Source organism: Thunnus albacares, chromosome 10, assembly GCF_914725855.1.
Source record: "Thunnus albacares chromosome 10, fThuAlb1.1, whole genome shotgun sequence".
NCBI lineage: Eukaryota > Metazoa > Chordata > Actinopteri > Scombriformes > Scombridae > Thunnus > Thunnus albacares.
This window is the reverse complement of record NC_058115.1, coordinates 9,433,588-9,458,616: the sequence shown is the minus strand read 5'-3', so window position 1 is coordinate 9,458,616 and position 25,029 is coordinate 9,433,588. Positions and strand designations below refer to the sequence as shown.

Sequence of the window (25,029 nt, the reverse complement as noted above, 5' to 3'; positions counted from 1 at the left end):
AGGGTTAGGATATTTTCCAAAAATTATGGCCACCATGAGCAAATCAGCAAGATCATCCATCACAATGTGTACTTTGAAGTTAATATATGTGATGTTTCTGCATCCTTGATGAATGTGCTCTCTGAGTGCTTCCTATTGTTCACAGTGTTGTTTATGTTATACACAATGCTGAAGTCACCAGTAAAGATGCATCCATCAGCTGCATAAAAGCTATTCCACCATGCTTCAGCTATCAAACCAGTAACTACACTTCATAGCTGTCAATACAGCAAGACTATGCACCACACTGACCCAGTACCACTGTTCTGCAAACACTGTCATATTAAAGTAAAGAACGGCTTAGTCAGGTTGGTTTAGTTCTGAGAAAGAGAGAGATGGTAAAACAGTAAAAGAGGAGTGCTGACTGCAGTGTTTCCTTGTGGTTCCGGCCAGCCTGTCTCCAGAGCTCACTGTACTCGTCAGGCCATTGATTGGCTACACTGGTCTCAGCTACTGGAATGTCCGCAGAGGCCACTGCGCACGCACACACATACACACATAAACATACACACAGAGTCACACACACACACACGCAGACAGAACTGCTGTGACCTTATTCCTGACATAATGATGACCAGCCTGTGTCAGCCTTTAGCGTATTTCCTGTTCTCTTTGGCCCAGTTCAGGACTCTGGGTTCAGCCAGCGTTCACCAGCAACAAAAGACTGGATGAAAGTATGTTTCTACTGTATGTCCTGTGCTGTTCTGCCTACTAAAACAAAAACAATGGCACGCAAGGACACAAGTACTCACCAGGACTGACATCATTCACTTTTCATCTGATTCACACTAAGCAAAATATGTCAGTGTATTAAAAACATTCAAATACCAAAAGCTGGCATTAAATCTCTGGTCAGATTTATAATCTTGTTGACAATTTTAAAAAGAAAGTTCTTAAATGGCAGCTTGTGTGTAGACAAATTGTATTTACAATTTGAGAATGTTGGCTTCTTTTGTGAAAGAAATAGTCCAACATTTTATTTGCTTTCTTGCTGAGAGTAAGATGGTGAGATCGATAACAGTCCCATAACGAAGTCAACTGTTAAATATGATGCGACAGCCAGCTGCCTGTTAGCTTAGCTTAGCATAAAGACTGGAAGCAGAGGGAAATAGCTAGCCTGGCTTTGTCCAAAGGCAAAAAAATCCACCTAACAGCACCTCTTAAGCTAATTAACATGTTATATCTCATTTGCTAATCCTTTCCTCTTGCTTCCAGTCTTTATGCTAAGCTAAACTAACAGGCAGCAGGCTGTAACTTCATACTGATTGGACAGATGAGAAAGTGCAAGTTTTAATGAAATACAGGTACTTTATCAGCACTAGTATCAAAACATTTCAAACAATGCCCAGCCTCACAGTGTACACAAAACCTACCTTAACCAGGCCAGTTTAGAACTGTTCTGTTATGCAAATACGCAGAGAGCAGAGGGAAACATGGAGAGACCTACCAAAAATAATAATAGAGCATAAACTGCTGCTGGAGAGGTTTTTCAAATCCCAGGGGTCTTCATTATTTTCCCAGATGCTATTACCTCCACATAATTATGTTGCCTCTTCAAACAATCAGTTTGTTATTTGAGCAAATTCCACATTTTTTACCTCAAAAGAGAAGCTGAGCTAAAAACCGCGAGTCCTGTTTTGAAGTGGGTCTCAAACAGAAGCTCATGCATAGACATGAAGGCAGCACTGTTGCTAAATACGTGGGATAGGCCTACATAATGATTCTATAATGTAATGGAATTTGTTCATTCAATATTCACACTAATCTAATTTTTAAATATGGAGCCTCACTAGATAAACTTATCAGCCATGATGTTGACAGAGAGTTTGCTGGTAGTGTGTATCCATCTTTCCATCTCAGCAGCTCGATTTAGGATTGGAAAAAAAAACAGCTATATTGACTAGAGACTTCCCTCTGCTGTTCTCCCCCCTTCTCTCCTCCTTTTCTTTTCATCATCTTCCTCTTCTCCCTAAGTCCCTCTTTACTTCCTCCTCCCTTTTTCGCCCCACTCTCCCTAGCTTTGCCACATCCCAGCATCCCCTGACTGCTTCACCCCCTCCCTTTCCTACACACACACACACACACACACACACCTCTGTCTCCCTCTGCTTATCTCCTCCCCCAGGGTGAGGGATCAGAGTGGTGAGGGTCTAGCTGAGGGAGTAATGAGGGGTTGGAGCTGGGAGCTTGGCAGGGTGCGATCTGCACTGTCACCCCGAGGAGAGAGAGGGAGAGAGATAACACGCAGCTCCCTCGCGCGTCAATCAACGCCGCTCCCCATGGCACGCACGCACGCACGCTTTCGCATGAGCAGCACCTATCGAGACGTACGAGGAAATACTCACGGAAAAGCACACTAAAGACGTCTACACACAGATCACACACATCTCAAATAAACTCTGGAACAAATCGTTTGTACCAGAGCTGACAGCTCAGGCAATAGACAGCGCGCTCAATCACATGCTCTCACAAGGCACCGTTGCGTTTAAAATGGCTGCCCATTTTTGTGCCTCTCTCTGATGTGACAAGTTGAAGGCAAGTGCTACAACTTATTCAAGTCTGAAAGTGGAACATGACTTCAACATTTCAAACCAGACGACTCCTTCAGGGGTTACTTGTGACAATTGGATCAAATTCCAGAAAGAGTGCGCTGACAATCACACTGGACTGAACAAAGGTCTTGTTACAATCGTCCTATAATCAGCCCCCGCAGCAAGCCTAATTAGCCTACATAGCAACACAGGCACAGGACAGGAAGCACCATGGTGGCAGTGGTGGTGGTGGTTGGTGGTAGCAGGCACCGTGTACCTTGACAGCTCCTCAATATAGCACAGAATGGAGAACAAATGACAGTTTGCAGTATGTATTCAAAGTGGAAACACATGGAAAGTACATTTTCTATGATTCTTTGTGAGCACAGTGTTGTGTTTGGAGGCTCACCACTGTCTGGTGGTTGACCTGGATCACCTCATCACCCGCGTGGATCTTCTTACACTGATCTGCCGGAGACTGTAGAGGGAGAAATTGAAGGACAAGAAAGGACAATGGGAACAAATTCAGGAGAAACTGAGACGTGGATTCACAGTACAATATGAGCTTGTGGATCAGGTGTGTTCAAACTGAGTGAATTAAAAACTCACGTTCTCTGTGGTTCCAGTGATAACGTGGAGTCCATCATACGTCGATTTGATATACATCCCCTGAAGCACAAACACACACAGGAAGGAAGGGTTCAGTGTGATACCCAATACATGCATATGCATAGGTTATGTTGCATCTATGAAACTGTGTCTGTATCTGTGTGTATATACCAGAGCTGTAAACTTGAGACTTGAACTTTACTGCTGTAACCCTTAACTTTATAAGGGTGACATTAAATCAAGGGAAAAACCAACAATTAGCATCTTAGTAAGGAGTTGGTCCACCACGAGTCTCCAGAACAGCTTCAGTGCTGCTTGTGATATAGTCTCTGAGGAATCTGAGGAACTCTACTGGAAGGATGAACACCATTCCTCCAAAAGATGTTCCCTCATTTGGTGTTTTGATGATGGTGGTGGAGAGCATTGTCTAAAGTCTTGCTCCAAAATCTTCCAACTGGCTTGACTTGAAAGGCTATTGTGTACAATTCACACCATTTTCATACTCATCAAACCATTCAGTGATCCCGTGTGCTCTGTCTGCAAACATCTGCATTTGTTATGTTTCTCTATGCACTTATTCAAGTTTTTTCTTTGGTTTGTCACCCATTTGTACCTGAAACTTGACACCCTTAAAACTTGTCTTGAGTTGAGACTTCAAAGCAAAAACATTCAAGTCTCAAGTTTTGACCCAGTAATGTCCCGTAACAATGAACAAAGAATAAGACAGTGAAAGGCAGGCCTTGCATCCTCATACACTTTCAACATTTAATTACTAGTCTGATGCATTGAAAAGACTTAGACTCCATTATGTAAACTTTTTTTGGATTACTGACTGCTAACACAGCTTTGAAAGGAGAATGTTCAAATGTCCCGTGAAACACAGTCTAAATAAAGTCCAAATACCAATATACCTAGACTCCTGACTCCCCTTTTATTTGTCCCTGGGGACTTGATAAGTGACTTGAGGCTTGACTTGGACTTGCCCCAGGAGATTTAAAGCTGCACTGATTGATTTTTAGGGGTAGTGGAATGAGCTGAAAACACATTTTATCACCTTATACTTATTATTGTTACGGCAAAATTGTTAACAATCAGTTTCTTATTTACAGATTTAGCAGACAAAGAGCAACATTAGCTTTCATTTAGCTTTTTCGTTTTTCACTACCTGACAAATGTAAGTTCAATATTCACTCTCCTTTTAGATTTTTCACTTTCTACCAACTCCTGAAAAAATATCTAGCTGATAAATGCTCCACTATGTTCAGTAACTAGTTGCTTTCTCTGTCTCACTGTCATTTGGTGCTGAGCAGGTAGTGTGCAGTGTGTTTTTAGAGCTTTTTTTGCTTAAAACAGCTGCCTGCCAAGACAAAACAATGCTATGAGGGCCGCGAGAGTGAACCAAAGCAGTAAAGGTGCATGCCAAAAAATCAAAACAATTAGCTGAAAGACAGTAAAATGTTCTGTAGAGCTGAGGGGAACTGCAGAGTCAGGTAATAATTCTGTGCGGATTCTACTACAACTGACCCCTTTCACATTACACATTCAGTCATTTGATCCATTGTAACTATAAATAATATCAGTTATAGCTGCTTTAAGACTTGACTTGAGACTTGCTATCAGTGTAAGATTTAGTCACTAACTTTGTGTGTCTGCTGTTTGGTCCTGGGCAGGTAGTGTACAGTGGGATTGTCACAGTTGATTTGCTAAAAACAGCTGAATTTACAACCAGAAAACCAAAACAATTAGCTAAAAGATGCTAAAATGCTCCGTAGAGCTGAGGGTAACTGCAATTAGGTTATAATTCTCAGTGAATTTTTCATCACAAATGACTCCTTTCAAATTAGAAATAGTCATTTGTTCCATAGTTAACATAAAATATTGACAATTACAGCTTTAAAAACATCTCTAGTGTATATATGTTCATGTGCAGGTGCATCCTCAAGTATGTCCTTACCAGGCCTTCACTGGGCATGATGCTGGTAAGGTGGACCACCTCCAGATGGGCAGACTGAGAGACCAGAGAGTCTGACGACAGAGAGATGATGTGGTCGCATATCCCTGCTAAGGTCTTACACTGGAGATGGCATCGGAGGTGAAGACAGCAGGAAGACGGAGGGAAAAAAATGACAGAAAGAGAGAGAGAGAGAGAGTGACAAAAAGAGAAAGACAGAAAGTTATTGAGATTGGTTTTGGCCCGCGAGGGATGCTGTGACCTAGCTGGAGGAGGTGAAACAGAAATCATTTCATCAGATTGTTCCACATCGCCACTTCCATCACTCCGGCACACAAACTGTTTCCTGTCACAGTTTGTCCATGGGCATGCCCACAAGACACCGTCACAGACAGAACAACACATCACCGATACCAGCAAACCCTGAGGTGCCCAGATGACATTTCCTAACATCTAAATTACAGAGACACAGATTTCCGTTGCTGTTATCTGTAATTTCATTTTGGAAGATAAGGACCATTTTTGCCATCACATCAGCTAAACTAAATCTGACACATTGCAGAGGAGCTGGATTATCTGTTCTCTAATTTTTTTTTTTTACCTTGTGTTTAGATTTCTAATACATATCACCCCATTTGAGTGCATCAGCGCAAGCACGCCAAATACAAAGCATTGCTTCACCTTGCCTTTGTTCTAAATAAACCTTGACTGTTTTTCAGGCTATTTGTCTGCTTGGTCACGCGTGCAAGTTAATTTATCATCAGCAACATCTCTGCCTTCTAATCTTGGCTGACTGACTGCATTGGGTTTACAGAGACCGTTACCCTGGTTATCCTGCCTCATCGCATCGCTGCTTAGTGCACACACACACACACACACACACATGCAAACACACACGAACACAGTGGGATGTAATAGACATATATGTAAGAAAACATACATTCTCTACGTTATTTATATTCACGTAAGCAGTATGACATACATGCCAAGCCGTGCACATACTGATGAACCCTGCATAAAATAATCTTCTGATCTCAATCTTAATGAGCAATTACCGGATTATAGTTATGAAATGAAGAGAGATCTTAACACACACACACACACACACACACACACACACACACACACTTACACACCATATAGCCTATGATTCATTCAGTGTGAGAGAAAAGGTGGAGCGTCTTCAGTGAACTGGCTATGTGATGCTTATGTTCTCTCTCTTACTGTCTCTCAAACACATATACTTCCATCTATTTCTGGGTCAGTTATTTGAACATTACTCTGCCTGTTTAGCTCTCTGCTTAAACAGTAATATTATGTTCTTGTCAATGTGTAGCTACACGTTACGTAATGGGATACATTACTGTTCATGCCATATAAAAGACACGAAACAACACTTTTTTTTAGCTTTAATCTAAAAAATGAAAGAGGAAATAGAAAAAGAAGTGATAAAAAAGTAGGGGAAAAGTAGTAGCAGTGTACATCTAATCCTGCCTATAGAGCCATAAATAGTCCCCAGTGAGTGACAATGTTGTGGCTCTGCGTTTGCTCCTCTTTGATCACAGGACTAATAGTCTTGACCTGGGATTAACACGGGCTGAGAGACAAAAGGCCAGTCACCAGTGCCCGAGTCTCCACTCCTCCAGTTCTGACACACCCGGCCTTGATCTGACACGCCTCTGGAGAATCAGAGCGCAGATTATAGGGAAGTTAACTTATGTGGCTGGCTGGCGTGAGATTTAAGAGCAGTCAAACAGAAAGCCAGACGTAGTATGCTGCCAAATGGATTAAGCTCTGGCTGCGCACTCCCACCCTCATCACCTTCCTCCCTCACTCTCTCTCGCGCTCCCTTCATCCTCGTCCACTCGCACCTTTCCTCTGCATACCGACGCACGCTCACTTGCTAACATACACGGCCGCCGCGGTTGCGTAATCCATCGTCTCCACATGCATGAGCATACACACACACCGCGGCAAATCTAAACCTGAACCGAGACACAGAGAAAGATGGAGAGAGCGGGAGAAGGAGAAGTGGAAAAGGGTGGGAGGCGGGAGGGAGAGTCCGGGAGGAAAGGGGAGAAAACAAGGAAAAGGGAAACACACAACTAGGACAGTCTTATGTAATTCCTCTCATCCTTATGCATGCATGCACATAAAAACACACACACACACTCATACACACTTCACGCTCCATCAGACACACAGACTCACACATGCTCATATCTTATCTCTCTTCTTCTCTCTCTGTCTCTCTCTCTCTCACACACACACACACACACACACACACACACACACACACAATCCCTGTCCATCTGATTGCTGCAGGCCGTAGTCTAGAGGAGAGCAGAGTGTGAGAGCAGTGAGTTTTGCATTATTGAGCAGAAGCTGAAAAACGTACAACTACCACTACAGTAGTTACAGCAGAGCTGACCAGAGAGCTAGACTGTCTTTGAACCACATGATGGATACACACTGGAGACTGCCACATACTGTATTTCTGTCTGGATCAACCTCTATACATACATTACTTAAAGTCCCCCTCCACTCAAAAATGTGTTTTTCTTCTTGTGCCTTCAGTTGGATGTTTGAGCCTCTCTGTGCAGAATGATGTATGTTCAGTTTGTTTTTACATTCATCTGCTGAAGGAGGAAAGTTTCTCTGTGCTCGCCTTAAATCTGAGTTCAAGGTGTGTACCTGCAAGCATGATTTGTGACATCACAGCTAGTTTGGAGCCAATCCTGGTCCAGTATTCAACTTACACAAGTGTGATGCGGAAACTTGAAGCCTCCATTGCACATACACTATGTGAACAGCCAATGCAGTCTTTGTGATACAAGATCTCAGCCGTGCATCATCATCTTCATCTTATGTGTGCATGTCCCGTGCGTGTGTCTGTTCCTATGCGTGTTTATGTGGTGTATGGTTTAGTGGCTGTGTCACTTCACCTCCACTTCATTAATTTCTAAAACACATAGTAAACAAGGATCAGCAAGGAAGCATAATCTAAAAACAAACACCTCCTCCTCTCTCTCTCTCCCTTCACACTGTCTCCCTATTTCACACATAAACCTCCCACACATAACAGACTTAGTCATGTGTAGCCTTTAGTCTGGCACCCAGTGTTTTGTGTGTGTGTGTGTGGGTGTGCACACACATGTGCAGAGCCATGGTAATATTTGAATCTGCCTGATGCCACCATCCTGTATCATTAATAGGCCTTTAATAACAAGAGGTAAACGACAGCTGTGGATCCACAAACAAAATGTAAGGGGGCGACTAATGTTGACAGGGGAGACATCAAACCACGAGGAAACCAACATCTCAAGTTTAGCCTTGTGACCAGTATTACTTATAGAAATATGTGATACAATTGCATATTAACCACATATTGACAAAACATCTGATCCGGGTGTGATTCTTGGCATGAAATGCTCAGACTTTTTTCTGTGAACTCCCCCTGCCGACATTTCATTTGGTTTCCTCCACCTGACCTTGAATGGTAGCAGGAAGTGTCCCAATCCAACTGTCAGCCCCGATCAGACACTAGCTGCTCACTCGGTTTCACATGTGGACGCAGACAGTTCTCCGTCATCCATGCACGCACACACAAACACACACACACACACACACACACACACACACACACACACACGCACACAGGAGCTAAACTCGTTCTCTCAAAAGGCCTAAGGCTCTCTTGCATTTTAACGTGCACAGTTTTGTGCAACAAAAAAACACAGACATGCATACACACCCACGCACAAAACACAAATATAGATAGACAACCTCACACATACTCAGTGTGTTAAATACCTTGTGCAATTTTGTTTCACCCGCACTTGTACACTTGTTTCAGAAAAAGTAGATTCTTTGTGGCTCAAGTTAACTGTACAATGGCAAGGCACTATTTGTAAAAAGAGGGAGTAGCTTAGAAAATCAGTTGATTATCATGCTTTGGAAGCATGCGCTGTGACCGGAGATACTGAAATAAATTAAACTGAGCTTCTTGACCATGAAAATAATAGTTTGACAGTCTTCACTCATCAGTGGATGGAGCGAGTGAGTGGAACATGAGTGACTACAGTATTATTGTGCCAGATATGAAACTATACTGGTATAATAATCTTGTTTTGACTATCCTATCTATCCACTTAATAGCTGTCAACGTTGTCATTGTTCCTCTTGTCTGTTACAGCAGGACCATGACAGAAACAGGACGACAACAATTTGCTTTTTCATAACGGAAACTTACCACGTGGAGAATCTTATTCTCTGTCTCGTACACAGTGCAATCCTGTGAGGGGAGGGGGAGAGAGAGAGAGAGAGAAGAAGAAAATGTGAGATGGAGAAAACATCAATGTGAACATCCGCACTCTAGCTCAAATATCTCCCTCCTCCAAATATAACAAGCAGGAAAGAAGGGAATAAGAGAAATGAGAAGGCCAACAGGAAGAAAGATGGATGACGTCCTTTTCCGCTGGAGAACATCGGCAGTCAGCTATTTCATTTAGGCTTCCACATTATGCATATTACTTTATAATCTAGGCAGACTAATACACTGAATTGACCAGTTCTGGATCTACTCTGCCGCCTGGAGCTCCATGCGCCTCCTCAGGATTTAGAAACCTATCAACTACATTATTTGAACATGACAGATTGTTATTTAACGATAGCTGATAGTTAATCTATTTCTGGGAAAGCAGCCCACTGAATCCACCAGATGTGCATGCTAGCAGCTAATTCATCTGTTTGATGCATTAGCGTGGGCAGCACTGCCACCTTTGTCTGTCTCTCTGCACCCTGGCAGCCACATGTTCATTTGGCTCATTGTGGACCTGCGGTGGCCCCTTTCTCTTGCCTCTCCTCTGGCCCTTGTAAGAGGGGATGGGTGTTATCTACTCGGCTCCAGGACTTAGTCTGGGCACACGTACAAACACACTCTCACACACTCTAAGCAGGGTCTTACAGGGAGGACATGGATGAGGTCCAAATGAGCAGCCGTAATTTCTCTCCAAACAATGAGATTTCGACAATTTGAGAGTGTGTATGCATGCACCTCCAGCTTTTTTTTTTTTTTTTTTAAAGTAAGTGTAAGCGTGGTGAGCGAGCCAGAGTGGGAGCAAAAGGAGGACAGGAAATTAAGGAATGAGGGACCGCTCGTTCATTCCCCATCAGGGCCCATATGTTAAGCTGGGGATGAGGTATCACAGTGAGTCAATGAGCACATTGTCTAAGGGGGCTACAGAGAGCTACTCGTGCCATCAGCCATGCTGCAAACACCCTGTGGCAGTAGGCATATGTTCCACTTAAAGTCAGATCTATAGAAATGAGCTGTAGACCAGCGCGGGCTATAACTACGGTTTTGTCCAATCAATTCAAAGCATGACCTTTATTATCTGGGTGAAAATAATATACACATGATTGATTATGTGATGCAATCATCACGTGTGTGTGTGTGTGAGGCACCTGTTGTACAATTGTAGTTAATTCTAGGCAGAGCTGCACAATGTTGTTCTTCAGTAATGAATACTCAGTCACACTGGCAAATGGAGACCTGAAACAAAGAAAAAAACAGTGTTCATATTTTAAAGAATACATGTGAGACCTAAGAAAGATGATGATTCGCTCTAAAACCTTGGGTTAGTGTACAGGTCATGATATTCTAAATGTGTCAAATGTTTTTTATCAAAGCACTTATTGCATTCTGCCTGAAGCATAGGTTTTTTTCTCTCCATTCCTTTTCAGTGCAACCACACTTTTAGTATGTAAATGATTGAGCAAAGCATATTCGGTCATATCTAAAATGAGTTTTTCTACTGGGTTTTGAGGAGGCATTTTTTATATACATTGGTGTTTTTATTTTGTTTTGTTCTGTTCATTTATTTGCTAACAGTGTGATTCTAAAAGCTGTGAGACTGAAGTGAGCAACAGAAATAAAACCTATTCTCTGTTCCTCTCAGAGCACAGAAGCAACTGATAAAGACAAACAACAATATTTGGTCTTGTATCGTGGCCAGGAGGTTGCGCAACCCGGGGATCTACTAAATCTCAATATTGCTTCATTTTATGTGTTCTCAGCTTCATACGGTTCCATCAGCTGATCTGAAATCACGATAACAAAAAGACAGCATCCGTCTGCTTGTGCTTGGATTCTTTACCCATCTATGAATTATGTTATTTTATTAGAGGTGGACAAAATAACAGAAACAGTAGGTGATATAATTCGTCTGTTTATCATGTTGCATTTTTTGCATCTTTGTGTCACAAGGAGGTCCTAAAGTGTTCCTGTTATTTTGTCCACTGCCTTTAAGTTACTCATTTGCAATAACAGATGTGCTTTCTACTAACAAACTACTTTTTGTTTTCATCCTATCCTTATCCTCATCCTGGATGAAAATTGAACATATTCTCTAAAAAATTAAAGGACAAATTCACTTTATGCCCACGGGTGTGTCGAGTCATACCTGTCAAGCCAGGCCAGCAGGTTTTTGGCTGCACCAATCAGATCCACAACTGAGGTGAGGAAATCATTGGGTAGCCTCCGGGAAGCTCGTCCGTCATAGTGTCCGCCCCTCCGCCGGCCCAGGATGAAGTTCTGAAGGTTCTTTGCCGAAGCGTTCAGCTTGTGGGAAAGAGTCCGCAGGTTCTCTGTCTCTAGGCCGTAGTTCTGGAGGACAAACAGAGCCATTCATTTTTTTGATCAAATTTTGAAGGAAACTCAAGATGAAATGATTAGTCGATTAATCAATTTGTCAGCCAACAGAAAGTGAATCTGTGACTACTTTGATCCATTAACCATTTAATTCCTTTTTCAAGCAAACAGACCAAACATTCTCTAGTTGCAGCTCCTCCATTGTAAGGACCTGCTGCTTTTCTTTGTCTTATGTGATAATAAATTGAATATCTTTGAGTCTTGAGCTGCTGAGCAAACAAAACAAAACATTTAAAGGCATCAGGACTGTAAGAAATTGTGTTTTTTCTTTTTTAAAATCTATTTACTGACATAACCATTAATCACTTGATTGAGAATAATTGTCAGATTCATTATAAAATGTTAGCTGCAGCCATAAAAGAAATAATTCAACCTTTTGGAAAATATGCTTTTTATTAGCTTTTTTCTGAGTCAGATGAGAAAATAGATCCCACTGTTATGTGTTAAATACAGAGCTAGAGGATAGCCCAGTTTAGCAAAAAGATGATTTGTGACATCAGGCTATACAAATTAACTTGACTTGACTCTGAGGTCTGAGGACTCCAGAAATCACTGTGGATGTTCACCAAGTAATAGTTAAACCACGTAACTGCCCCATAAACCACATATTGTGCTTGTAATATTTATGTTTATGTAATAGAAATAAACAAATGAGATACAGTGTAACTTAGTGAGCTTTAGACGTGAACCTTCGACAGGGTCAGGCTAGCTGTTCACCCTGCTTCCAATCTTTATGCTAAGCAAAGCTAATCTCTTACTGGCTACAACTCTGTAGTTAACACACAGACATGAGAGTGGTATTGATCTTCTCATCTAAGTCTCAACAAGAAATTAAATAAAATGCTCAATCATTCCTTCAAAGGTATGAAAATCCTTTATATGTCCCCAAAGAACATAAAACAGTAATACTTGAGTATATTTTGGAATGTATGCCTTGTAACTTACACATACAGAAAGTACTTTGTATAAGTCTAAATACTGATTGAATGACCTTTTTTTTCAACATTTATAGAACAAGAAAGGATCCACAGCGATTTAAACATAAATGGTTATTCAGAGTGGAATGAACTGGAATTAGAACTACTATTATTGAAGAACCATTAGCATTTTCATGAAACAGCCACTACAAGAACATCAAGCTGGTCGAGTAGCCCATTACTGCACTGCACTGTGACCCTTTTAAATAAACACACACACACACACAGACCCACTGAGCCACAGCGTCCCAAGGCACCTCCAGTCATGTCCTGCCTGACAGAGCCTGATTCCTGCTGACACAATGGCTACATACACAAACACACACACACACACACACACATCCTTGTATAGTCAGATGTACAGGCTGAGCTAGACATATCTATTCCTATTCTGCCTCTAGATCTATTCTACACAGTCACGACCACAGTGACTACAAAGGAGAGAGGGTTTCACAGTGGCAGCAGGGAGAGTCAGAGATAGAGAGAGAGAGAGAGAGAGAGAGAGAGAGAGAGAGAGAGAGAGAGAGAGAGAGAGAGAGAGAGAAATGAGGGAATTGAAGAACTAAAGAGGCAGAAGACAAGAGGGAGAGAGAGAAAGAGAGAGCACCCAGCTATGCATCTCACTGAAACTGGGTCATGCATACACTGTGTTCTGTATCATCTTCTGTATGTGAATGTTGATGTATACATGAACTTGGAGCGTACATGTTTGCACAGCTGTAATTAGGCTGTCCTATGATTTGATCTAAAGCTGTGTGTTGCTCTCTCCAGGGGACAAAGTGCTGAGATGAAGCGGGAGAATAATGCCCCCGTGTCGACTATCTGAATGACTGGGTGTGTGCAGAGAATGAGGGAGAAATAATTTGAGCAGTGTATGCATTTGTGTGCCTGCATGTGTCAAATCAATACAGTAAGAGGGCGATGCCATTAGAGCAAACCCCCCCTCCACCCCCCCCTTCCACCTTCATGTCGATTTGGTTGCCATAGCAGCCATGTGTGGAGTGGCCTCTTCTCTATGCTGATATTTCTACCATTGTCCTCAGAATCATACTCCAATGTCGTTTATGGAATGTTTCAGGGAAAAAAGGGGACTTCACTGTTTAATCTTTCTTTTCAACATTCACTGGTCTCAAATGTAAGCTTTTCCAGGCCACTTACACCAAAATGTAGAGTATCTAACCTCCACTAATCAACATAATATTGACACTGCATGCATGTTTTTCACACCATTTGCCTTCTGATTCAAATATCTGGGTTCAGCGCTCAACTCAGGCAGACTAGGTTTGTATAGTGAGTGAGTCTTAGATTTTCACTGCAGGTTTTTTACCTTTTCCACAACCTAAGCATTTTTTATCTTGCCTTAACATAACTGTTATGAAACCTTTTCACATGATGGGTAGACCCAAACAAGTCAGCAATAATCTCTTACTACTGGGCATCGGATTAAAAATGGAATCAGTGGCTGAGTTAGGTAAGGGTTTTTTTCTTGATTTACTATTTTCAGATGAGGTTCATATGAGGGGCTGAACTGAACTGTTCATGGTATGAGAAAGAACAAAAAGACATTCATGCCCACACACCCGCAAATCAAATGGAGTCAAGGGGCAAAATGTGTTGGGTTCAGACAATACTGGGGGATGCTATCTCACAGACTACAGGGAAAACCCCAAAGGTAACACTCAGCTGTATACATCTGAGGACTCCTGTCTAATTACCCAAAATGTTTAAATGAGTATGAAAAGGACTAAATATAAATTATGGCAAACTACGTAATAACTGTCACATAATCAACAAGATTTTATTATATAAAATTAGGAGTCACACAGTGTAGCATTAAAAAGAAACTAGTAAAGAAAGTTGATTCATCTGTGTGCAAGATAAAGGCATGAATCATTCTCTCAGAACAAAAGAAAAACAAAAGGATTTGAACATCTACAGTTCTAAACATATTATTAGAGATCATGTTGAGATATTTTGAGTTTCAGAAAACTTAAGACTTAATTTGAGATTAATGATGCTTTGGTACATAGGCAGAATAGTGACTCATTGGTTACCACTGTTACACATCCTGTCAGTTTGCATAGATTTTCTTCCAGGTGCTCTGGTTACTCCACAGCCCAAATATATGAAGTTCAGATTGATTCAAAACTCCTATTGGGATGAATAGGAAAAGTAAGGTATACAAATTGAATCCACCTATGCTAGGTGTTTTCTAAATGAAAATGGTACTTTAATATAATGATGTGAGGTCAAACAGAGAAGAGCAGTGGTCCTAAAATAGAACCTTGGGGGACACCACAAGGACAATGAACAGAAAAGTTCATGTCAACCTCATCAGCTGAACCAGAGGGTGCTGATTAAAGTTACAATTTGTGTGGCAAATCTTAAAGAGTGAGCTAACCAAAAAGAAAAAAAACACACAGGAACAATCTACAAGACATAGAGGGATCTGTCTAAAGATAAATTATTAATTTCTACTAATTTCTCTGTACTACTACTACTTTTAAAAAGTCAATACACAAAAGTTAACCGAGTAAATTCTCTGATCATTTGATTATAAAAACACTAGCTGTACACTATATATTAGCTATTAGCTATATTTTACACTTTTTTATGTGCCTTCAGCACAATGACACCCATGTCTGTTATTTATGCAAGTCTTTCTACTCAGATTTTAGGAAGTGCAGTCATTCCATTCTTGAATTATGACCATTTCTCAGCACTCCTTGCTGAAAATTCGCTGCACACACTGAAACCTACTTAACATAGAGGCTGGGGGCAAAACTCGACTGCATAGGCATAAAGGAAGGGACTTTTCCACATTTACAGCAAGACTGAAAGCTCAGTCAGCACTTGAAACTTGCATTGATCCAAGTCCAAAGAATCTTCCTCTTTTACTGCAGGAAGACTAGAAAGTCGGAACGATAGAGCCAAGGGAACCAGGTTTTGCTTTCCTTATGATGGATTATATTGCTGAGGACAGTGAATCTCACTTTATTATCCAAATATTCACAGTGCCTACAGGTACTATAGAGCTGTGTCCATTGGTTACCTGGGGGACTACAATCAATGTGGGTAGGAGGATATTTGAGATTTGCTTTCCCCAGCTACCTTAAAGGATTATTATGTTTTATTACAACCTAGGTCTTATTTTTCTAGTTTTTGCTTTCATTTCTATCAGTAATTAACTACTTTAACAAAGTGATTGCTGAGGTCTGAGAGGATGACAATACTGCTACGACATATGACAGGGCAAGAAATGAGAAGTGGCACAATCAGACAAGTTGTGAACAAGCCAAAAATTTAGCCAGATTATCTTAACCACAAGTGAGTGTACCCAAAACATTGGTAATAATCCCTCTTTGCATGTGAAAACTATATGCACACACATAGATCCATAATAATAACACACATAATAATTTTACATCTTCAATTTCTCTTCCAATTGAAAGCTTGTCTGACTGATCATGGTTCTTCCTCAGAAGTTGTGTTCCCAGATCTCAGCAATTAACTTGTTGAGTATAGCCAAAACTATAAATATAACAACCAAATTGTAATAAACTGGAATTACCCTTTAAAAAATGCTCATGCAGGGCTGCCAACTCTCACACATTGAGCATGAGAGTCATGCAACACGTGCCTTTTCCCTTTTTCTCTTTTTGTCTTTCTTCCTCCGATATAAAATGAGTGATTTTTAAGCGAAGGAATAACAGGGTTTTTTTCCAAGTTCAGATGGGCTGAAGCACAGAGCATAACAAGGTTAAGACAGCACTTGTCACAGATTGTCCGTGAACGCACCGATCATCATCTGTTTGAACCAAAAGCACGCAACAACAAATCACTGCAATGCACGTTCCAGTGGAGCAGCCAATCACAATGATTTTGTGGTCGGGCAACTATCAGCTGAGCATGAGCGGAGCAGGGCTGGAAAGACTGTGGTGTTAGCATTGTTTGCACTGTGCGGCTCATTATGTTTGCATTGCAGTTATACTAAAGTCAACAATGGTGCAATAGTCAGTGGGTAGGCACCTTCATCACTGAACAACTTCTTGTCCCTATGGGGTGACCATAGACCTGTTTAAGAAATGCTGCGCAAATGTAAGAATATACTTGCACATGTTGTCTTTTTTGAGTGTGTGTGGGGGCGGAGTGGGTGGCTCACGGATTTCAATCATGTTAACTTGACAGGTATGTGATGGTCATGTCTAATTCTATGAAGGCCAGAGAGAGGTCAAATGGGTCAATTTACCAACAATAAGTACTGCTAATATACCCCCCCCCACCCCTACACAGGAACAAATCTCACTCCAAGCTGAAGTCAAAATTTGGCAGCCCTGACTCACAACACTAATTTTAGTGATTCATCTTGTCTACCTGGCATCCCTAAATGTGTGTGTGTGTGTGTCCAGTTCCAGGACATATGGTGATTGCTGCTCTGGGACACTCATTCCCATGCTGGAACATTTGAATGAGAAGAGATGCTGATTAGCACACACAAGCATGTACGCACACACATACACACATACACACACACACACATATACACACTCTTACACACATTCAAACAGCCCCAACTAATCCAGCCGTGTGTGCCTGGGAGATAAGGTGCATCCTGCATATTCTTTCTACATACTCTCTCTCTTTCTCTACCTCTCTCTTCCCCTCTCACTCTCCCGTCCTCTCTCTCTCTCTCTTTCTCTCTCTGGGAGAGTAGCACCTAATTCCTCCTAATTCCCTAATCCTGAGCAGGGCCACTGCACATACAGTCAGCAGTGACCGAGGCAGTACACACAAAGCAAGGCCCAAATGATGGAGGATTTTTTTAGCCATTTCTTAAGCCAATATCAATAACTGGTGGAGGAAAATAAACAACATCCAACATATAAATCTCTCTACCTGTGAGAATTTCTTTAGTGGTTGCATGAACAATAATGATTTTTTGAAAGTTTTACTTTTATTTGGTTGTCATGGTAATTCTAGAAAAGTGAAACGGAGTACAAAATATCATAAAATGTTTCTTTTAAACATAAATCTTCTTATAACCTACTTATGCACACAATTAATTCTAAGTACTAGTGGTGGATGTACATTGAATACTAGGGCTGGTATGGTTTGAAATGTATAGGTACTACCTATAGTAGTACTAGTAGGAGGAGGTCAGTCAGGGCCTTCTCTGCAGGTCCTACCATTTTTGAGAGGTTTAATTTTTAGTTCATAAAATATTACAAATTAGTAATTATAATGTTATTGTTAAAATAATTTATAATTGGTCACTAAAATTATTTTATTTGATTTTTAAAAATGGTTTTGGTCCGATTTCAGTTATTATATGAACCGTAAACCCACTATTTGGAGCTGGAACTGGATGTGTCTGCCTCTGCCTGTGCTTCTTCATACAGCTATCTCTGCCACCAGGGCCTGCTGTGTCCTTGGTTGCAGGCGCTGCTCATAGAAAGAGTACTTGGCATAAATACAGAGTGACAACAAAATTAACCACTCAAAATTTGATTTGTGGTGATATCAACTTTCTTCGTGCTGTGGGGCACGTGAGGCTCAAACAGGCAGACACTGCAAAAAGGAAATGAAGAATGGATTTTGTTTTCAAGTGACTGGTGAGTCCTGCTGTATCAATTATCTTTAAAGTTTATTAAGATTGATGTTGGCAATGCTCAAATTTGCTGCTGTGAGATATATGGCCTAATTTCTATCTTTCAAAAATCTTTCCTTTATTGTTGCCTGATTGTTGAGCAACATGAGTGAACGTCTAGGCCATCAGGAGGCCGGGTTGACAGTTTTGCTAATGCATTTGTTTTAGTGGGAGAAATAACAAGGTTTGTATAGTTTCAGCTTGTTGAGTCAGTGGTTTGAGCACAGGAGTTAACAGGTGTCAGAAAACGATTTTGTAATGGATTTATTTTTAAGTGGAATTAATGACGTATTGTGCATATTGTTTCGATTTTAGTGGCTGGCGATGAGTGCACTTTGTGTGTGTATGTCTAAGTGTATGTGTGTGTGTGTGTGTGTGTGTGTGTGTATGGTGGAGTCATCAATCTGACCACTGAAAGCCCAGTGCAAGACCCCACAGTCCACTAATGATAGCTACAGTGTCTATACTTTACCTGGGTTTTGGCCCCAATATTTTACTTATTTTCGACAAAGCCCTTGTTTCATTTAAGAAAAGAGGGCAATATTGTCAGATATTAAATGCTATCTAAACACTAGCAGCTGTACAAAAACTTTGCAAGCAAAATTGTCTAAAATTAGCAACCTTTTAATTTAAATCAGGAACTATCTGATCAAAGCAGAAAGGCACAGTCACATCAGAAAGTGGCACACTGAAATTCATCCAACCATCTTCCTGAAATATTTCTGACATAGGGACTACTTGCAGGGCTAATTGGTAAATGTGTTATTATCATAATCCTTTATTTAATCAGGTAGTCTCATTGAGATCAAGATCTCTTTTGCAAGACAGACATGAGTACAGCACGCGAAATACAACAGAGATAAGACACACAACAAAACACACTTTACTGTGCTTGAGTGTAGCACAGCCAGTCACACATAAACACAATAAAACAGCAACAGAAACAATCACAGACATGTCTAAAAATGTCTTGCAAGTTATGATGTCCTGTTGAATCTGTTCTATCAGACAAATCTACTTGAAACCACTTCTATCATCATCAAACCAAGACAATGTAATTTCTTTAGTAAAATACAGTAGTTAACAGTTGGAAAAGTCAACAAATAGTGCAGAATAATGCTGTTTGAGAGGTTGAGATTATCATGGCCTAAATCCTGAGTGCTTTGTCAGAACAACACAGTTACAGTCTAGATAAGTGCATAGTTGCTTTTTAACCAGAGATTCCAGATTTTTTTGCAAAAGGAGATGTTTTCAAATTGGGCACCAGTTGTCTGTCTTATAACTAAACCCCCTTTATGCAGTGGAATTATTTTAGCTACTGTCGGACCTGCTAACACTAGTCAGTCACAATAGCTTTGTCTGTGAGCTTCTTTCTATTTTTTCCTGAAATGTGTTGTTTACTCTCCCCTTTGGTCCCAGGATTGTATATCATTTTTATTGAATAAAGAGTTATTGAAGAGGGGATAAAAAGCTCACCAAGCTAACGAACAGTCGCTAACAGGATAATAAGTTCACAGTTCATTCGGAGTATTTGTTCTATCGACTCCTGTCTCACATCTGTTTGAAAGCCATGACTCTTTTGTGTATCAGTTTATACTCTTGACAGAGGGGCTTAAATAAAAGTGGATGGTGCAACACAGCTAATAAGCTGCGATAGCTTTTTCCATTTTGGACCCTGCAGTTTGTTGAACACGACCAGCAAATCCACTGATAGCAAAGATTCCACTGGAATAGACTGATTTTGCTGTAACATTTTTGTGGTTTAAATGCTGGTGTGACTAGGCCTTAGCATTTTGAATCTGACCAGACATGCAATGCCAGCTTTCTCTACACAGTTTTAAACACTCACACTTATTGGTGCCAAAAAAGAAAGTGTGACAGAAGAATTATGGCTTTTAGTTGTATCATAGCAATCCAAAATATCTGACCAACACAATAACACAAACTCAAACACTCCCATGATAAACACACATCCAGGGCCTAAATATAAATCACCAAAGTATTATTGATTGAGAGCAATAATGTCAGTGAGTAAGAGAGGCTGACTGACCAGGGCACAGAGGAGGTCGACAGCTTCCAGGATGAGCTCCTGATGTCCTATTCTGGTGACACCCAGCTCCTCCAACTCCTGATGGGTGATGTGCAGCAGCTGCTCTCCCCCCATCTGCTCCCGCTCGAAACTCTTCACGTACTGCTGGAGACAGTCATCCAGACCTGAGGAGAGTATAGAGAGATGCAGATTAGCCTGATGTTTCTACCATCACTTCAGCAGATCTTCAGCAGGTTTTAATCGGTATTGGTCAGTGAGGAGTTTATATGGCTTTCTACCCCTCCAGAAACACAAAAATCAGTTGTTCAATTGATAGAAATACAAATATCCTATCCTATCTGCCAACACTGAATGCTGGTCAACATAGATGCAACACAGAACTGCACTGCATGAGTGCAGACACCCACACAAAAACACACAGCAAAAGTGTGTCTTTTTCTGCCAAATAGGAACAAAAGCTAGAAATATGAGCTTCAAGCCTGAGATTTCTTCTATGCTTTACTGGAAACATACTATGTAACTGTCATCTAGAAAAAACATCTGTTGGTCCAGCTCTCTAATATCTGATGATGATTAAACACTGTGCAGTTTTACAATTTCCTTTGATGCCTCTGATTTTTACATAAAAGAGAATACAAGCAATGGAGTGACTGGATTTCATGCACATTCTGAGTGATTGTGTCCAAAATATACCTAAGAAAGATGTGAGTAACACATTGACGTATGACTTTCCGCTGTTAAGCTGCGGCTGCCTGCCATGCAGAGAGCCAATCAGCTGCACATAGACGTGGTGGGTCTGGGATACTATTGATCAGTAAGAGCCTCAGGCTTTGAACCAAACAAAGTCAGCAGAAAGCACACCTCCCCACAGACCTAATGAACAAGCCTGCTCGAAAACAAGTGCACACAGAGCAAAAACGCATGAGAGGACACAAATCCATGCATACATACATACGCAGAAGCACAGAGAAACACAAACTGTACATGCAGTCTCTTTGCATGTACACTTCAAACACAATCACACATATAAATACAATTACAACTGCTGTTGTTATTCAGGGTCTTGACGCCTCTGCGGAGGCATGTTGTTAAAGCCAAGTGGAGCTGTGAGGAAAACACTGATGCCCAAGGGAAGCGATGCTGACAGAGAGCAGACAGTGTGGTAGCACCTTAACACAGTCACCACACACACACACACACACACACACACACACACATACACAAACACACATACACACACATTTGCAACAAAGAATGAGCAAAAGGCATCTTGCTCTTGGTATGCCATGGGACACAACAGACAAAATATAAGCCTACTGTTGCTCTGAGTGACACAGACAAACAATCTTGTTACTTACAGCACAGCAGAGCAATTTTAAATCTAACACATCAGTGAGAGCTTCTGCCCTGTAGCACCACAAGTGAAAATTGTTTAATGGAATACATTCTCTATGGAAAAACCAACATATCCCACATGTTAGTATGTTTTTCACATATGATAATACAATGTTATCTCATGATCTCAAGTACATGTTTTTATATGAAGTATATGAAAGCTTTACATGTGAAATCAAGAAGGCACAGGTGATAACATATGTATATGTATGTACATGCGTAATGAGGTACTAGGTGATACTATTTAACAACACACACTACAACAGCTTCGAAATGTATGACGTACAGCCACTCTCCCTTCCAAAAGATGTCAATAAAATCAATTTCATCATTTGTAATGGCTTGTTACAATAATTACTACTAATGTGTTGCCAGTCCAGCACAAAAGGCAACAACAAAGTCCAAATCTGCTCTGGGAAAGTTAGCACATTGTTTCTGGCCCCTGTCCTTACAGTGTTTCTCTCAATAAACTATATGTTGTGTTTTATTGTTCTTTGCTGATGCAATGTGCATAGGTTTTATGGAGTTTGCATGTGCCATGCAGTGCATGCCACATATACATCAGATCACATTTTTCCTGTATTACATCCTATAAACATGTATTATTAGAAAATGTTAAAGGTCCCATGTGACATATTGAAAATAATGTGTTTTTTTAATATTCATGTGTTTGCTCTGAAAAGAGCTGTAAAAAATCTCATACCCAGCTGTTCAGTCAAATAAAAAAAGTCTGTGATCATAATTTTTTATACAGCTCTGCATGTTTTGCAAGAATTTTCTTGGTGACAAATTGTTAAAAAAAAAAAAAAGAAGAAAGAAATGCACTGCTACTTCCAGCATTATATTTAAAAGAGCTGTTTTTATTTCCTCTGTGTGAAGAATGTTTACTATGGTAGGAAAAGAGTCTAGCGTAGTCTAATAAATCATCAGCGGTGTTGGCAGAGATATGCACAAGTGGACTGCATGTGAAGCAGCTATAGGAGCAGAGACTGCCACGCAGAGAACATGGAGGCAGAGCAGCCCTGCAGCTAGGCTTTCTGAATATGTTACTCCCAACCCTCGCATATGAGACAGACGCATTTGTTCATCCCCATTTACACCCCAGCTTCTCTATCTGAAGCGTGGAGGCACTTTTTAACAGTAGCCATGTCATACAATGTGGCACATTATGGCTTAAGTCATCATAATGCAAATGCAATATCTGACTATATTTGCGAAATGAAGACAGTATAATATCTTCATCGCACATTTAAGATTCTATGCAGGTGGAAAAAGTGGAATTACTTTCTCACACTTATTATTCTAGTCACCTCTTCTGTCCTCTTCCTGGTGTCCAGTCATTAATTGTTGCTCCTTTTTCTGCTCTCTTTTTCCCTCTCTCCACCTACAATAGTATGTAAAGTATATAAATTATATAAAGAGGTGATGAATAAAGAATCAAAGAGGGACGTGCTGACTACCGCGGCTTCCTCTGGGAAAGCCTCTCACTAAAGCTATGTCCTACTTCTTCAATGCACACATTCACACAGCGTTAATGTGTTACTGTAAATGGCAATGCATTTAGTGGCCATTCTCCTTGAAAATGATGGGATCTATTGTGTCAAATAAATGTGAATAAATGCTCACATACTTGCAAAAGCACATGCATAGATACCCCTCGCGCACACACAAACACACACACACACGTGGACAAGCATATATTCACACATATACACATTGTGACACACAGCTGCTAGCCAATCAGATGAGTCAGAATGCCTTCCCTAGAGGACAAACAGCTGATCTGGGTTCATCTGCTGAGTTCATATGCCAGCTGGAAATAGCACATGGTGTTCACAAACACACACACACACACAACAACACACACACACACAAACTAACACACAGGGGTCAGGTTCGTCAGTGCTGCACATAGCCAGACAGTAAATGATATTAAAATCATGCAGATATTATTAGTCAAGATCTGGTGTAGCAATCTGTAGCAAATACTTTTTTTTCTGCCATCCAAATTCTTACATCAAACTGTTTACTGAATCATAACTGCAGGAAATATGAAAACTGACCTCATGCTGAAGTCAGCCTTGCAGTGTAATAAGAGTCAAACACATTCAAGCTCACATGCAGCTGAAATCAACAAAATGTGTTTTTTCATGAGTAATGTCAGAAGTGTCTCCCTGTGTAATCAAGTCATAAGCTTCTGCTAGTTTCCCCTGGGAGATATACCAACTAGGGAATAAAATATTTGATCATAGCTTAACAGCAGATAGTTGAAATTGTGCTTATAGCAGCTTCCACACTGTGTGGAGTCACTACAGCGGCTGCTGCTCATGTGGCGATGGAAGGCAAGCGTGTTTCCTGTAAATATTGTCTTCCCTGCTGTGTTCCAGGAGCTTAATATTGAACATTATTTGCTGAACTGAGGTATTGTCTGCATATCTCTCATGTTCTTATACTTCAAATAGGCCTTTTGTTGCACAAAGTATCAGCTGTCAACAGTGAAAGACAGTTTTGATATACAGATTTTTGACTGCAATCGTCTGCATTCAGCATGATGTCAACTGTCTTTCCAATCACAAGATCCTAAATTCTGCTGACACTTTGAGGATTTGTAAATACAAGTGCTATTTCACTTCTGTACAGTACTTGTTTATGCTGAATGAGAGCCATTTTTAGAATCATCATAAGACAAAAGTGTCACAAAGTAGTGCTGGGCTCTGATAGCTGGAGTTGGTAAAAAAAAGCAATGTACGAATCATTATCATAGACATAGCTACATATGATTAACATATGTAAAAAAAACTTTGGTTAGTTAGTAACTGTCAATGCACACGTTTATGAATGACAGACTGCAGATTAAGTTACACAGTATGATGTCAGATGTCATTCTAAGTATTCAGAACATCCGAAAGGCTGTCGTGATATTTGGATTAGTGAAGTGGAGTCAGCTCAGTGTTCTCCTCAGTTTTGTTTGCCCCTTTTACCAAATCTTTAGTTAAATCCCCTCTTTATCTCTCAACAAGCAAAGAACTACAAAGCATTCAACTAGTCATGCAGCTAAATAGAAAATACAATATATAATTTGTCTGGTAAAACTTGAATTTCACTTCTATGAATGTCA

At 40.6% G+C, this 25,029-nt stretch overlaps 1 protein-coding gene across 4 annotated transcripts in view; it reads right to left on the bottom strand.

Moving 5' to 3' along the window:
* Positions 1-25,029, bottom strand: part of si:ch211-26b3.4 (connector enhancer of kinase suppressor of ras 2) — a 61,057-nt gene that overhangs the window by 27,142 nt on the left and 8,886 nt on the right. For all 4 annotated transcript variants that reach the window (XM_044364494.1, XM_044364496.1, XM_044364495.1 and 1 more), the window contains exons 2-8: positions 20,517-20,680; positions 11,595-11,797; positions 10,597-10,684; positions 9,383-9,424; positions 5,134-5,253; positions 3,180-3,239; positions 2,980-3,048 (exon numbers count right to left, since the gene is read on the bottom strand). In XM_044364494.1, the coding sequence (XP_044220429.1) occupies positions 2,980-3,048; positions 3,180-3,239; positions 5,134-5,253; positions 9,383-9,424; positions 10,597-10,684; positions 11,595-11,797; positions 20,517-20,680 (746 nt within the window). The remainder of the gene's footprint in view (positions 1-2,979; positions 3,049-3,179; positions 3,240-5,133; positions 5,254-9,382; positions 9,425-10,596; positions 10,685-11,594; positions 11,798-20,516; positions 20,681-25,029) is intronic.